Source organism: Lissotriton vulgaris, chromosome 4_1 (genome assembly GCF_964263255.1).
Source record: "Lissotriton vulgaris chromosome 4_1, aLisVul1.2, whole genome shotgun sequence".
Classification (NCBI taxonomy): Eukaryota; Metazoa; Chordata; class Amphibia; order Caudata; family Salamandridae; genus Lissotriton; species Lissotriton vulgaris.
In genome coordinates, this window is record NC_141691.1 from 636,296,774 (window position 1) to 636,311,638 (window position 14,865).

General features: G+C 49.6%; 1 protein-coding gene across 4 annotated transcripts in view; it reads right to left on the reverse strand.

Annotated features, from left to right (window-relative positions):
• C4_1H7orf57 (chromosome 4_1 C7orf57 homolog) overlaps window positions 1-14,865 on the reverse strand; it is a 242,188-nt gene that overhangs the window by 138,540 nt on the left and 88,783 nt on the right. For all 4 annotated transcript variants that reach the window (XM_086964899.1, XM_086964896.1, XM_086964897.1 and 1 more), the window contains exon 4: window positions 956-1,064. In XM_086964899.1, coding sequence (XP_086821025.1) covers window positions 956-1,064 — 109 coding nt within the window. The remainder of the gene's footprint in view (window positions 1-955; window positions 1,065-14,865) is intronic.

The window sequence follows — 14,865 nt, forward strand, 5'->3', positions numbered from 1 at the left end:
GGCGACAGGCACGCTGCTAGTGGGGTTAGGCTATAGCCATCGGCAGGGGTGCAGGGTGGGGGGTTTCAGGGGTTTTTTATTTTGCCTTTTTTATTTTCTATGGCCTTTTCCTCCCTTCCATTTCTTTCCTTTAGGATCAGTATAGTTTGTGATTTATTCGGACTACACTGTGTTCTGGAATTTAGTGCTCATGCTTCTTACGTTAGTCGGGCTTCCAGGTGGGCAGGCCCTGAGAACTGGCGCTCACAAAAATGTATATTGTATTGTTGTTTACTCCGATTCATAAGCATTGGCACCAGAGTTCCACATATGGCTGTTTCTTGATGCATATCCTGTTTCTTGGCGTGTCCCCCGTATCCTTTTGTTTGATTGTATGGCACCTGATCCGTTTATTTAGATAATATAAAATAAAACCTCTATTACATCCTGTGACTTATTCATGCGTTCTAATACAAGTTCAATCCTGAATCGCTGCCGGACCTCAGGGTTGTCGGCTGATGAGCTGTGTTGTACCGCGATATAATGGGTTCTAATTATGTTTAGCGGCCGGCCCCTGTGGTTGTAGGCCCATACTTGTATTTTACGAATGCTGCAATAAAGGTTTAAAAAAAAAAAAAATGCAAGCCATTTGAGAGGTTGCAGAAATCTGTGAGGAATTAAAGTTGCCACTGATATTAAAGAAGCGAAAGGTGAAGTTAAGTTTCCGAGGGAGTTTAACATACCTTACTGCATTTATTCAGGCCTCGCTTCAAGAGTTGGCTTTCAGCATCTTTACAGCACCCATGGTTGGTATTTTGACACTACAAAAATTGAAGCTAAGTCCTCTTCGATGCCAAACTTTTTAGATGCTTGCTAGCTTAAAATGAATGTTCCATTAGTCTTTGAGAAATAATCAAATGCAGCAATAACAAGTACTTGAAGGGAAACATTCCTATTTATATCAACACAAACTTACTCTGTTTGTTTTGCTGGCGGAGTCATTGCCTCATGAGTATACCAGTCAGGTATGGAATATGCTACGGGGGATGATTTCCTTGCTGCTGGTGTCGTTTGTTTCAACAAATCTTAAAGATAAGAAAGCAGAAACAACGTCAAAAGTCACACAACACTGTTCACCAGAATATTTACCCCACCATCAACATTACAATAAAATCCTTTTCTGCCAAGCCCTCTAATAAAGATATTAACTATCCATCACCATACAATGTCTTTGACTTGAGAAACAAACAAAACCCCTCCTTCTCTGGGGATCATCTAGTGTGTTTCAATGATAAGTACAAATAAATGGCTCCATAATGAGCATGCATTGCATGGTATTATCTGGGGAAAATCGTTAATTGCTCTGCTACTCAGAGTAAGAAGGTTCCCTAATTAGTGAGTAGGACCAGAACAGATTACAATAACTTTCTTGTACTACTGTTTCTGATAATTCTACAGCTGTTGCTGGGATAGCTGTTGGTAGTTGAAGGGTTAATAATCATAGTAAATAAGATTGTAAAGAGTTGGGGATTTTCATACCTACCCTCCAAGCTCCCATTAAGTGTACACTTTACACCTCTCATCGAGAAATTGTCCACCCTTATGAAGGTCCAGCAAATATCCTTGCATATACTGACTTTTCAGCTCAAGTGCGTGATAAAATGTCATCATTTGTGCAATATAATGATGGTGATAGTTGATAGATGGGGTAGGTTTGGGAGCGATCTAAATTCTACCACTGAGACAATTCTCCATTTGGATTAGATTTGTTAAATGCTGAATACACATCGAAAGAGTTGGGTGACAGACTACAGAAGGACAGTTAAATTATGCACCAAATCATACGAGAAGTCTTAAATTGCAAGAAAATATGCAAATAGGGTGCAACCTGGCATAACGTTGGTTTGATCATAAATGAGTCCAGAAAATTCAACAGACAGACTACTGAACTAAGAGGGAAAATGTAATAACACTAGAAAACAATATTGACAATGTGATAGACTAGTGTTCAGTATGCACGAAGGTAAGTATGTTTGTATGTATGTGCTATTTCAACAGCACGTACTGGGACAAAAGGCAGTGGAAAATTGTAGATGGTGAAAGACAATCATATAGTCAATGAATGATTAGAGAGGTAGCTGGCTTATGGAATATGATTTTATTTTAATGTAGTGTGCTTTAAAGTGGAGGGCGTTTTAAACTCTTTCCTAAAATGATAATGATAGGCGGATATTGGCCCAGATGTTGAGGGCACACAGGGAAAATGCTTGCTTCCTTGTATTTTCTTTTTTACACTTCTTAGTCTGCAGTCTCATGCTGTCCTGGCTGGATGTGTGTCAAGAACTACCAGAGATGTTGAGCTTGCGTGCTGGTCGATACTATCTTGGATTGTCTTCATGACGAGTCTCATGTATGACGATTGTGTACTACCATCTTTTGACTTTATGGTATTCCCAAAGCATGACATCTACACAATAAGTCTATTAAAGGTAATGAAATTATAGATGACCTTGAAAAGCTAAACATAAACAAGGTAAAAATCGCAAACGAATTTGATCTTAAATATATCTTTCAGCCATCTTATCTCCCAAATTATTCAAAATATTTGTTTGAGGCATTAGAGGTGTATGAAGTGCCAACATCATTATGAAAAGCTAAAATCATACTCTTACTTCTGACTGGGTTGGGGGCTGGTGCCCTTTAAACACTCAGCAGATTTTGCAAATCTACACATTCATATTTGCTAGTGCTAAAATGCAGTTCACAAATATTTTCTATGAGTACCATTTCCTGGCCTACTTTTACATATTCTTGTAAATTCATGAAAGCTGTAAGTGTGCACAAATGCAAGGATAAATACCATGGATGCACTTTTATGACTTTCTTTAAGAACCGGACACCTAATTAGGTGTTGTGTTACCAAGACCTTTAGTTTTTATTAAAGGTCTATCCCTCTATATCTATCAGCTGGCTTCACTCGGAGCCACAGCATTCTGCTCTTTCACAATGAGCCTATCAACCCACAAAGTTGTTTTTTCCAGTGCCAGGGCCTCGCTGTGGGTGGCAATGTGTGCTTTTTGAGATTAAAAAAATATTTTTGCTAATGTTTATTATAATGGTGAGGGCCTGACAGCTCCCAAAACAAAACAGTTTTACCAAATTCATGTAAAAACAAGATGCAGAAGATGGCGACGGAGTGAGACGTGTAATTTCGTTCCTCCGGCGCCTACACTAGTTTAGCCTTGTAAAGACCCCGGAGCGACACGATTTTGGCGCCCATCCCTGCCGCTTTGTGCCCGGAGTTGAAGGGGCACGACCTGGTGGCAAGATTTGGCCCCTGCGAGGAGCGGAGCGCCCATGATCTGCCGCGAGCGCAGCGACGAGAGCAGGCCCGAGATCCCCGGCCTAAAGTTGTGAGAGTCCCAGCGCAAGGTCATACGCCGGCGCGTTCCTGGCTGCGCGCCTCTGCCTCCCGGCAGACGCTGCGGAGTGCGGCTGGTAGAGAGAGGCACAGCGGGTTAATCGCTGGTCGGAGGAGCTCCGGCGAGGCACCCTGCGAGAGGGGACCATCGGAGCTGTACCTCGGCACCTCCCCCATCACCATCCGGAATACCGCCGCAGCGGAGGGGCTGACTTCCAGAGGGGATCGGCGGCACTGACCCGGCCCGGGGATCAGCTGGGGCCCCTGGATCGAGGAGGAGGTGAGCGGCCCCCCCTTAGCGCAGATAGCACGGTCGAACCCACTGGGTGCCCGCGCCTCGTGGCCGAGGGAGTGCTGTACCTTGCAATGGCTGGACCTGGAGGCCGGTGAGCGACGGAGCCCTGCAGAGCGGGCAGCAGCGTAGAGCCCAAGTGCGAAGCCTACGAGGTGACATTGCTTCCAGGCCTCTGGGTTAGCGGAGGCTGGGAGACGAACCCGCCCGACCTTTGTGCCCTGGATTATGCGCCCCTGAGTCTCCATTGGCCTGCCGGACAGAGCTGACTCTTGACTAACTCCGGACTAACAGCCCACCCCACTCTGGGGTGTAGTGGTATAGAGATAGTTCGGCATTGCTGTAGGCACGCTCCTTCGGTGGGGGTACGGCAGTGCTCGCCAGCCTAGTACATTGGCACGGGAAAGCGCCGGAGCAATATAAGGTCTGAGCGGTGCGACGCCATGTCTAACAAGACGAGCAAGGATAAGCCGGAGAAGCCCGGTAAGGATGTACCTCCGAGGGGATCCCAGCATGCGGCGTCTCCCGGTACCAGCTCCTCTCCGAAATCAAACGACGGGGAGGCCCCGGCCACTAAAGCATTCATGCTGGAACATTTTGCCTCCATTAAGGAAGACATTACTGAACTGCGCTCCCAGCTGGCTTCAGACCTGCGGGAAGGGCGGAGAGATGTGGATGGCATCGGTGAAAGGGTGGCTACACTGGAGGACCACGACCTGAATGTGGCCAGTGATGTACATCAACTGCAGCAAGATGTGATCCGACTCACTGAGCAGAACCTAGACCTCCAAACCCACGTGGACGATCTGGAGAACCGCTCGTGTCGGAACAACATCCGCATTCGAGCGGTGCCCTGGGATGGGGAAGCAGGTGATCTGAAGGGTTATGTCGAGGCACTCTTCTTGCAAATCCTTGGCGAGGACGACGTTGGCGAGATCAAGATGGACAGGTTCCACAGAGTTGGTTTGCCGAGGCGCGGTGGGGGACCTCCCCCCCGATATCCTTGCCTGTATTCATGATTTCCAGCTTAAGGAACGAATACTGCGGAAAGCCCGGGACATTCCGTCTCTACAGTTCCGGGGTCACCACCCCCAGCTTTACCAGGACTTGGCGGCATCGACGCTTCAGATGCCGCTTCAGAAGAGACGTGAGTTCCGTCCTGTGACCACCTACCTGCGGGAACTAGGAGTGTCCTACTCTTGGGGGCATCCCTTCCGCATTATCTTTAGATGGCAGAACAAGCTGGTTCAAGTTTGCTCTCTGCAGGCTGCCAAGGACCTTCTGGGCTTGGATGACACTGTCCCTTCTCCCGGGGGCAGGAGCTCCCCATCCAGGCGAAGACGACGCTCCTCTTCTTGGCATAGAGTGGGTCGGGACGCGGACTTGAGGAGACCCGATCGTACAACCATTTTGCAGGAAAGGGGCGCGGCGGTTGCTACTGTCACCTCTGTAACTGAATCATCCTCACAGGAGAGCTCTGGGGCAGCTTGAGCCTTGAGACGGAGTTTGATCGGCGAAAGAAGGTCTTTTCTCCTTCGGCTCTTGAGCGGCTCACAGGGACTGGCGGCAGCGGTGGCCCCTATTGCATTGGCGAAGATGACGACAACACAGCTTAGCTCCGGGGCGGCCTGACCCTGAGCGTGGACAGCCTGGCGCCGGAGGGACACATACCTTCAGGTACCGTGGGTAAATTTGTACTTTTTGGGAAGACAACCCGGTACGTGGCCTTTGGGGCACACCATGTGGTGCCCCGTCCTCATCCCCCGGAGGAATCTTCAGACTTCAATGCACAAGGACTGTTAAGTACATTGTTTTTTCTGGGTTTTTTTTCCTTTCTTGGTACTTCCTACTCCTCAACTGTTTTGAGGGCAGTTCTAGGGGCTTTATGGGGGGGGGGGGGGGGGGGGGGGTGGTACTAAAAGAGTTTGTTGGGGGCAAAGGGAGGGGGGGGTGCGGGGAGGGTTGTGGTGGCGATGGGTATGGATGGATGACTGCGTTTTTTGTTCTATGGTATCTGCGTGATGTTCCTCAGGGCGGTCTATGCTTGGCTTCTGGGATTCTAGATGTTTGCTCCTTGATTATGAGGCTATAGGGTGGCTGTATGGGAGGGCCTTGTCCCTACTGGAGAACCGAGAGTGGGGATCTGGGGTTCCTGGATGGGGGGACTCTGGTACGATGGGGATCTGATGAGAAATGGGATGGCCAATATCCTTTCGTTCTTGGACACCTTTGCATATTATCTTTCTGCCGTGTTGACTAAGATCATCGAAGCGGGAGGTAGAGGAGTGGGGCGGGGGGGTACGGGAGTGGGGCGGGGTGGTACGGGAGTAGCAGGGGGGAGGTGGTTGTCTCATGATGCCATTTTGTCCCAATGCGGGACAAAATGGCTTTCTTCAGGGCCTGCTGCGGAAGGTGGGTGACTTTGTTGAGGGACACCTGTTTCTGATGGGGGACTTTAACTTAGTGTGGAGTAGAGAGATGGATAGCTCTGGACCCCAGAGGGCCGCTGCAGGTTTGTGCAGAGACACAGCGGCTTCTTGGTGACCTGGGTTTAATTTATGGTTGGCGTTCCATGCACCCTCTGTCCCAAGATTACACCTTTTTCTCCCATGTACACAACACCTACTCTCGCCTGGATCACGTCTTTCTTAGTCAGGCCCTCAGGGGAGATGTCCGTGACTCTAGAATATTCCCGCTGTCAGTCTCTGACCACAGTCTACTCGTGCTCGGACTTCGCTGGTCGCCACCAGGTGACGGTCTACGAAAGTGGTACTTCCCGGCGGCAGTTGTAAGGGACGATACTTCAAGCAGGGACTTACGGAAGGCTATTAGGTAGTTTTTTGCTCTCAACCCTGTGTCCGATACGTCAATATCCACTACCTGGGACGCCTTTAAGGCGTCGCTCAGGGGCACCAGCTTGGCTCTTAACGCTAACCTCAATAGAATGGGACGAAAAGAACGAGAGGAGTTGGAGAGAGAACTTGCAGTCCTTGAGCAAGCACACAAACTAAATCCATCTAGGTTGACCCTCCGCCCCTTGACGGCGGTTAGGGGGAAACGGAGGGCCCACTATAATAAAAGGGCGGAATTCACCCTGTTGCGACTGCGGCATCTCTCGTATTCCCAAGGGAATAAGGTGGGGAGACACCTGGCACGTCAACTTAGAGAGAAAAAGAAACGGGATTGCATAGGAGGGGTTCAAGATGCGATGGGAGAGCTGCAGCATCGGGATGAGGTCAAGGGTGGCCTCTTTGGCCGCTTCTACTCGGACCTCTATGCAGGGGACACGCTTGACTCCGAGGCCCAGCGGGAATATCTGCGAAACCTGCCCATTCCGAAGGTTTCAAAGGAGTGGAACGATCTGCTAACTACCCCGTTCACTCGCGACGAAGTGCTTGATGCCATTAAAAATCTGAAACTCCATAAAGCTCCGGGGCCGGATGGCTATACTGCCATCTTTTACAAGACGTATGCCACTGAGGTGTGCGACTTTCTGGTCTCCCTTTTTAATGATATGGCTGAATCCGGCGCAGCATCCGGCTCGCTGGCTGAGGCCGTCATATCAATTATACCTAAGCCTGGGAAGGATCCCGCTCAGTGCTCTTCGTATCGCCCGATAGCCCTGCTCAATATCGACGCCAAGCTGTATTCCTCGATTATTGCTAGTAGACTTCAGGATCTGATGCCGGCACTCATACATCCGGACCAATCTGGATTTATTAAGAGGCGTCAGACCCATGATAACACTAGGCGGGTAGTCCACTTGATAGAGAAAGCTAACAGATTCCAGATCCGAGCGGTATTAGTAGGCCTCGACGCTGAAAAAGCTTTGACCGGGTGAACTGGGGCTTCCTGTTCCACACTTTAGCTGCCTTCGGCTTTTCTGATAAGTTCCTCTCAATGGTGAGAGCGAACTACAGCACTCCCCGCTCTAGAGTTTCGGTAAACGGCCATCTGTCTGCCTTTTTCTTGCACTCACGTGGCACCAGGCAGGGCTGTCCTCTTTCCCCCCTGCTCTTTGCCCTGAGCATTGAACCACTGGCGTTGGCGGTGCGGGAGCACGGGGATATACAGGGTCTTCCCTTTACTGGGGAACAGCACAAAATTTCTCTATTTGCGGATGATGTGCTGCTCTCTATTATGGACCCGGCCCACTCTCTGCCACATGTTCAGAGGGTATTATCGCGCTTTGAGGAGGTGGCAGGCTTCAAGGTCAATTACGACAAATCTTATGTCCTGAATCTCACGCTTTCACCTGTGGAGGTGGAACGAGTGCGGCCTCTCACCCAGTTGGCCTGGGCCTCCAGCTCCATCGTGTATCTGGGAGTCCGTTTGACATCCACTATTGGGAAATTATATTCTGCAAACTTTCCACCTCTACTGGCAAAAACCCGGGCGGACTTGGATCGGTGGAAACCCAAATACATCTCATGGTTGGGCAGAATTCACGCCATTAAGATGGTCCTCCTCCCCAAATACCTGTATCTCTTTCAGGCGCTCCCCATACCTCTGGATGTGGACTTTTTTCGGCGCCTTAAGACCCAGATGCTCCGGTTTATTTGGCAGGGGGGGGGTCGAGCGTGATTTTCTTTCGCAACCTTGCGACGGCCGCGTGTGGGGGGGGGGGGGGGGGGGGGGGGAGGAGTGGGCCTTCCCGATATGCATTTGTATTATAAAGCGGCACAATTACGAGTGTTGGTGGAGTGGTCCCAACAGACATCGGAGAAACACTGGCTACACATGGACAGGAGTGTGGCGGGTAGATCTATTTGGGACCTGGCCTGGAAACCCAAGAAAGACAGGCCCCAGAACGCCTACATCAGCACTCCCACCAGTACCACCTTAAAGGTGTGGGATACGTTGGCCACTGATGACCGTTGGACTACCTTCCCGTCTCCGTTCACACCTATACATTTTAACCCGGATTTTCCACCGGCACTACAGGAGGGGCCCTTCAAGGTGTGGAGGGAGGGAGGATATAGGGCTTTAACCCACCTGTTCCACGGCTATACTCCACTCACCTTTGATAACTGTATGAGGGACTATGAAGTCCCTCCGTCGGAGCGATTCCACCATGTCCAGATGATTCACTGGGCCACCTCTCCTGGGGTCCTCGATGCGGCCACGAGACCTCCTTCACCCTTTGAGGCTTTCATTCTCCGGACTTCAGCTATGAAGGGGGTTGTTTCCTTTCTTTACCAACTACTACTTACCTCGGCAGTGTCGCCCCGTCCCCGATATATGGGACAGTGGGAAGAGCTTCTGGGGTGGGACATTTCTGACAAGGAGTGGTCAGCATTGTGGCGCTATATTGCTTCGCACAACCACTCGTTGGATCTGAGAGAGGCCCACCTTAAGACGCTTATGGACTGGTACTTGTACCCGTCCAAGCTCCATCGTATATTCCCGTCTACTTCTGATAGATGCTGGAGGGGCTGTGGATTGCTTGGGGATTTCCGCCATATTTGGTGGGATTGCCCGATTATTTGGCCATACTGGGAAGAGATCCTTTCCCATATTAAGGGCACCCTTGGTTACCCGGTGGAGGACTCTATAGCCTGTGTGCTACTGGGCCTTCGAGACCCACTTCTTGAACACCAGACGCGAGCGGATAAACAAATCCTGTGGCTCTGTCTTGGAGCTGCCAAACTCACCCTGGCGTCAGCCTGGAAAGAACAGGAGGCTCCGGCGATTTCCCTATGGCACGCAAGACTTTGGAAATTACTTAGCTTGGAACGAGTGGCGGACATCTTCCTGGGCAACTTCAAAGACTTCCAGTTCCGCTGGGGACCTCTGGTCTGCTATCTTTCCAAGGGGTTACCATCTGCAGTTTCCCCATCCTTCATACGAGCGCTCCATTTATTTCAGATCTAATAGAGGAACCACGTTGAATGATTGTGGATTGTTGTTGTCGCCACCACTGAGGGGGGGGGGGGTTATCGTTTTTTGTTACTTATTGTTTGAGGCACCCACACAGATAATAAGGCCTTTCAGATCCGGACACGATAATCTGTATGCATGTGCGGCTTCTACTGGCAACTGCATATCTAACTCGATGGCTCTTGGGGACTGTGCACTAGCCTAAATCTGCTCCCTTTAGCCAAATAACACTGGCCTTCTATTCTGCCCGTTGGCAAACCTGCTGTTACTTAAGCATCATTACTAATAGACTATACTTATGCCCCCTGCGTCGGACGATGTGCAGGATTGCCGCTATTATTTCTCTTTGTTCTTTATTAAACCCCAAAAAAATTTTTAAAAAAAACAAAACAAGATACACATTGTCAAACTGAAAAGGCTGCCCACCAATGGCAGAAATATTGGCTTCGCCAATGCTTGTTTATGTTCATATTTCCCATAATCTTATTGAAACTAGTAACACTCATTTTTCATTATGAATATTTTTGGAACTATTAACATGTAACAACGTTTTATTAAATGATGCTTTCAAGAAATGGTACCTACAATTTCACAGTAGTTAAGATAAATGTTTTCTTAGTTGCACTTTTTTGTGAACATTTTATTTTGAAAGCAAAGAATCAACAGTCTTGCTTTCAAGCATCTGCAAATATTTACATTTAATCAGAGAGCATTCAGGGAGCATTATACGATGCCTCATCTTTTTCAACTCTGCAAACACGTTTGCACATTTTTATACTGGAACCACGGTCAGTGGAGTTTGAGCTTACAACATTTCCTTAGACCGCTCACCGTATAATTAAGGCTTTACATTAATTAACCATAAATACAAACCGTACACCATTAACATATAGATAGCAATATTGCCTTAACTGCAGAAAATACCCTTCCTAGATCCATATTATGATTTTGTAAAGTGGCGGCCAAAGGGTTTGTGCTGCAAGGGATTGGGCCTACTTGTCCTAAGGACAAAATAAACATGAAAAGCTGTTGTCCTTGACGTCACACAATATGTCCTTGGGGTAGGGCTAAAGGAATTTCACACCCCTAAAAACCCCTTTCTATGACCGAACTTCTGTTAATCCTGACCCTAAAAATCCCTGATCACCCTAAACATTACCCATCTCTGAAACCAATATCACCACCGTAGTCACAAACTTCACCCAAGTTTAATTACGATTTTGGATTTTTCCTTAAAATTATATTTCCTTTCAAATATTTTCTTTGGGGGGCATGGCCAAGATGGCGGAGAGCTGAGACGTGTTTTGTCTTCGCTCCTTCACCCACCGCCTTTCAGCACCAGCCTACGGCCCTCAGTAGCACTAGGAACTGCAGGTGAGCTCCCTACCGCACCCAGAAGACCTACCGGGTGACTCTCGGCTTACTGCGACGACTGCTGCGGCTGCCAGGCCCGCCCTGGGTCGCGACGGTGGTGGAAACGGCAACTGACGTGCTGGGGGAGGCGAGGCCGCAGCCTTGAATCCCGGCTGTGGGAGGTCTTTGCCCTGCCTGCGACACTCGCAGAGGCGGCAACGCTTCTCCCGTTCCGGCTTGTGGGCCCGTGGGGTGGACCTGGTGAGCCCCAACGACGTATGCGCTCCCCTGTGAGAGCCGTGACGCCGCTGGTGAATGGGAAGGCACCCCGGGAGGCCCTCATTGATCCGATGCTGCTGAACACTTCACCGGAGACCAGTCAGTCAGCACCGCGACTCCCTCTCACGCAGCGGAGCGTCTCCCACACAACACCTAAGGGCATGGATTTCACCGAGAGCCCCCCCAATCTTTGACTCTCCCACCCTGCCTGCACCTGGCCCCTGGGTCCCTGTCGGCCCATTCGCCACAGTGTGACAGGTTATGTTAAGTTATGTTAATGGAGCTTATAAAGCGTGCGGTTACCCTGGGGTGTCCTGGCGCTGGGCATGCCTATTAGAAATCAGTGAGCGGGACAAATTACTGGGTGAAGAGCCACGTTTTCAGCCCCCTTCTAAAAGAGAGACGATCTGAGGAGTCCCTTAGATAAAGTGGGAGCACATTCCATGCCTTGGAGGCGCATGCGATGAAGCTTCTACCTCCCCAACTGTCTTTTTTAGTCACAGGCGTTACAACAAGTTTGGATCCTTTGGAGCGAAAATTTCTGGTGGGCACATACCACTTAAGTTTCTGCCTCAAATGGCTAGGACCAATTCCGTTGAGGGCTTTGAAGGTCATAAAAAGGGCCTTAAAACGGACTCTTGACCTCACAGGAAGCCAATGAAGTTGAGCCAGCTCTTTCTTTACCGAGACAAATTTAGGAGTGCTAGTGATTAATCATGCTGCCACATTTTGGGCAATCTGTTGATGTGCTTCTTTTGAGTGCTTAGGAGAAGACTATTGCAGTAGTTGATCCTTGCCATAATCAGTGCGGTGATCACAGTCCTTAAACTACTTGTCGGTAGAAATAATTTTATTTTCCTTATTGTCTTGAGGATAAGGAAGCAGGCTGGGACCACCATGCTTACATGATCGCCATACATAACATAACATATGTATTTGTAAAGCGCACGTCCACCCATAGGTCTCTTGGTGCTGAATAAAAGAGGTTTATTGTTACCCAACTCAATGGTACTCATTTTATCGACCTCAGACGGATGAAAGGCTGAGTGGACCTGCCGGGATTTGAATCTGTGACTATGAGGTCGAACACAGGCCCCTGCAGTGGATGCATCAGTCCACTGAGCCACCACAACCGGCCTGCAGTCCATAATCACCCCAAGGTTTTTTTCTTTCCTAGTGGGCGATGGGCGCGGGCCTAGCTTGCCAGGCCACCAATCTGGCATCCATGTATTGGGATTGTTTCCGAGCATAAGGACCTCCCAGAGTTTAATTTTAGACAGTTAGCCGTCATCCATTCGGAGATGGCCCTCATGCAGTTATGAAAGCTAGCCCCAGTTTCCTTCTCCTGACCATGTGCGAACGAAAGCACAATTTGCGTGTCGTCTGCATATGAACTTATTTGAAAGCCATGCGATCTAATCAGGGTTGCCAAGGAGATCACATAAATATTAAATAGCGTTGGGCTTAATGATAAACCCTGCGGTTCACCACAGGGAAGGGTAAATGGTTTAGACCTGTGGTTGTCCAGGTCCACCGTTTGTGAGCATTTTGACTTGAATGAGCGCAATAAGTTCCAGGCCGCTCCTTGAACCCCAATTTCCGACAGTCAGTCCATCAAGACCTCATGATGGACCGTGTCAAAGGCCGCGGACAGGTCCAACAGAACCAGAATGGCTGTTCCTCCTCTGTCCAGCGCCTCCCTCACCTCCTCAGTGGATTTAGTTAGAGCCAACTCAGTACTGTGGTCTGCTCTAAATCCATATTGCGAAGGGGCAAGCAGATTATTTTTGAGAGGTATGCGCTAAATTGAGTGTTTAAAGCTTTTTCAAGAATTTTGGCTGGGGTTGGAAGCCTTGAGATTGGCCTGTAATTGTTAGTATCACTGGGGCCCACGTCACTCTCACTAACCCAACAACCACTTTGGGGAGCTTCTTAGAGGAGTTAGAGGCCTTTGGAAGAGCCTCCGGGTTTAAAATCCATTTAGCAAAATCCATGGCACTGAATTTGTCTCTGCTGCCGAATGTCTTGGCTGACCTGCAGGCCCGATACCCTCTCCACTGGTCAAACGAGGCGGTTCCCTACATGGGCATACAGCTGGCTCCGACTCTGCAGGCTAGGAAACAGATCAACTATTCCCTCCTGCAGGCACACGTTTGTGCTGCGCTGCTAAAATGGAAACACTACCTAATATTGTGGCTAGGGTGAATCACAGCCGTTAAAATGACCATTCTCCCCAAGATCTTGTACCTCTTCCAGACCCCCACCGGATGGCTACAAAGAGTCCAGTCTGACCTCTCCTCCTTCATATGGCAGGGACGAAGTTCGAGAATGAAGCGGCTGGTGAGCTTCCTCCCACCGCATGAGGGGGTCCTCGGGGTTCCAGACCTCGCGATTTATTATAATGCCACGCAACTCCGGTACCTGGTTGAATTGAGCAGAGCGGAATCTGAGAAGCACTGGCTTTTCCAGGATCAGGCTGTTGCTGGCACGTTTCTAATGAAGATCTCCTTCTTGCCCAAACCCCATCGCCCACCCAACCTGTACGCTTCTCTTGTGACGCGTTCCATTCTTAAGGTTTGGGAGCGGACTAATTTACGGCACGCTCTCACCACATTCCCCTCCCCGCTCACCCCCTTATGGGACAATCCAAATTTTAAGCCCGGCGTAGACCCTCGGGCATTTCCGCTGTGAAGAGAAGCGGGTTGCCGTGTCTTATGTCAACTGTTCCACAAAGGCGAAATCGTCCAGTTTTCGCAACTTCGAGCAGACCACAGCTTCCCTGACTCGGAACGCATGCACTATCTGCAGGTCTGTCACTGGGCCATGGATCCTGATAGGCGGGCGCAGGCATCACGGCTCCTCACTCAATATGAACGATGGCTCATTACGTGGCCCTCGGACAAAAAACTGATCTCGGACCTTTACAAACTACTCCTGTCCAGATTCACTCACACTTATCACGCTGGACGGGCACGGTGGGAAAGGGACTTGGGGCGGGACCTTACTATTCAGCAGTTGGAAGGCCCGTGCTACAGGGCACGCCATACAGCAATACAAGTAGGCCTGACTGAAACCTTTACCAAACTCGTATACCACTGGTACTACACTCCAGAGAGATTACATCAGGCTGACACTACACATAGCCCTGATTGTTGGAGGGGCTTTGGACAGAAGGGCTAGTTGGTCCTCCTCCTATGGGACTGTCCACACATTCAGGCTTACTGGACACACGTACTGGACGAGATCGACATGCACTTAGACACAGAACTCCCCAGGTTTCCCGCATAAGTGTTGCTGGCTGGCTGTCCCGAACCCGCTCACCTACCCTCTGAAATCCAGGAGGGGTAAACAGATAGCTATCGCCCTTGGCACAGCCACCCAGAGCATACTCATACATTGGAAATCCACCCGGGTTCCGACACACATGGGGTGGTACCAGCATCTATGGCACGTGCTAGGCATGAAGAAGATCTTTCTCACCTTGGCCGGCAAAGGTTCTTCCTTTAGCGATCTTTGGCACACCTTTCTAGCCCTACTGCCCCCCCTTATTTCAGGGAACTCTATTGCCCTAAATATCTACGCCTCCTGCACCTTACCTTACCACGCCGGACACCCACACATTATACATCTTCGCCTTTCTAGGATAAGCCACTCCAGGCTG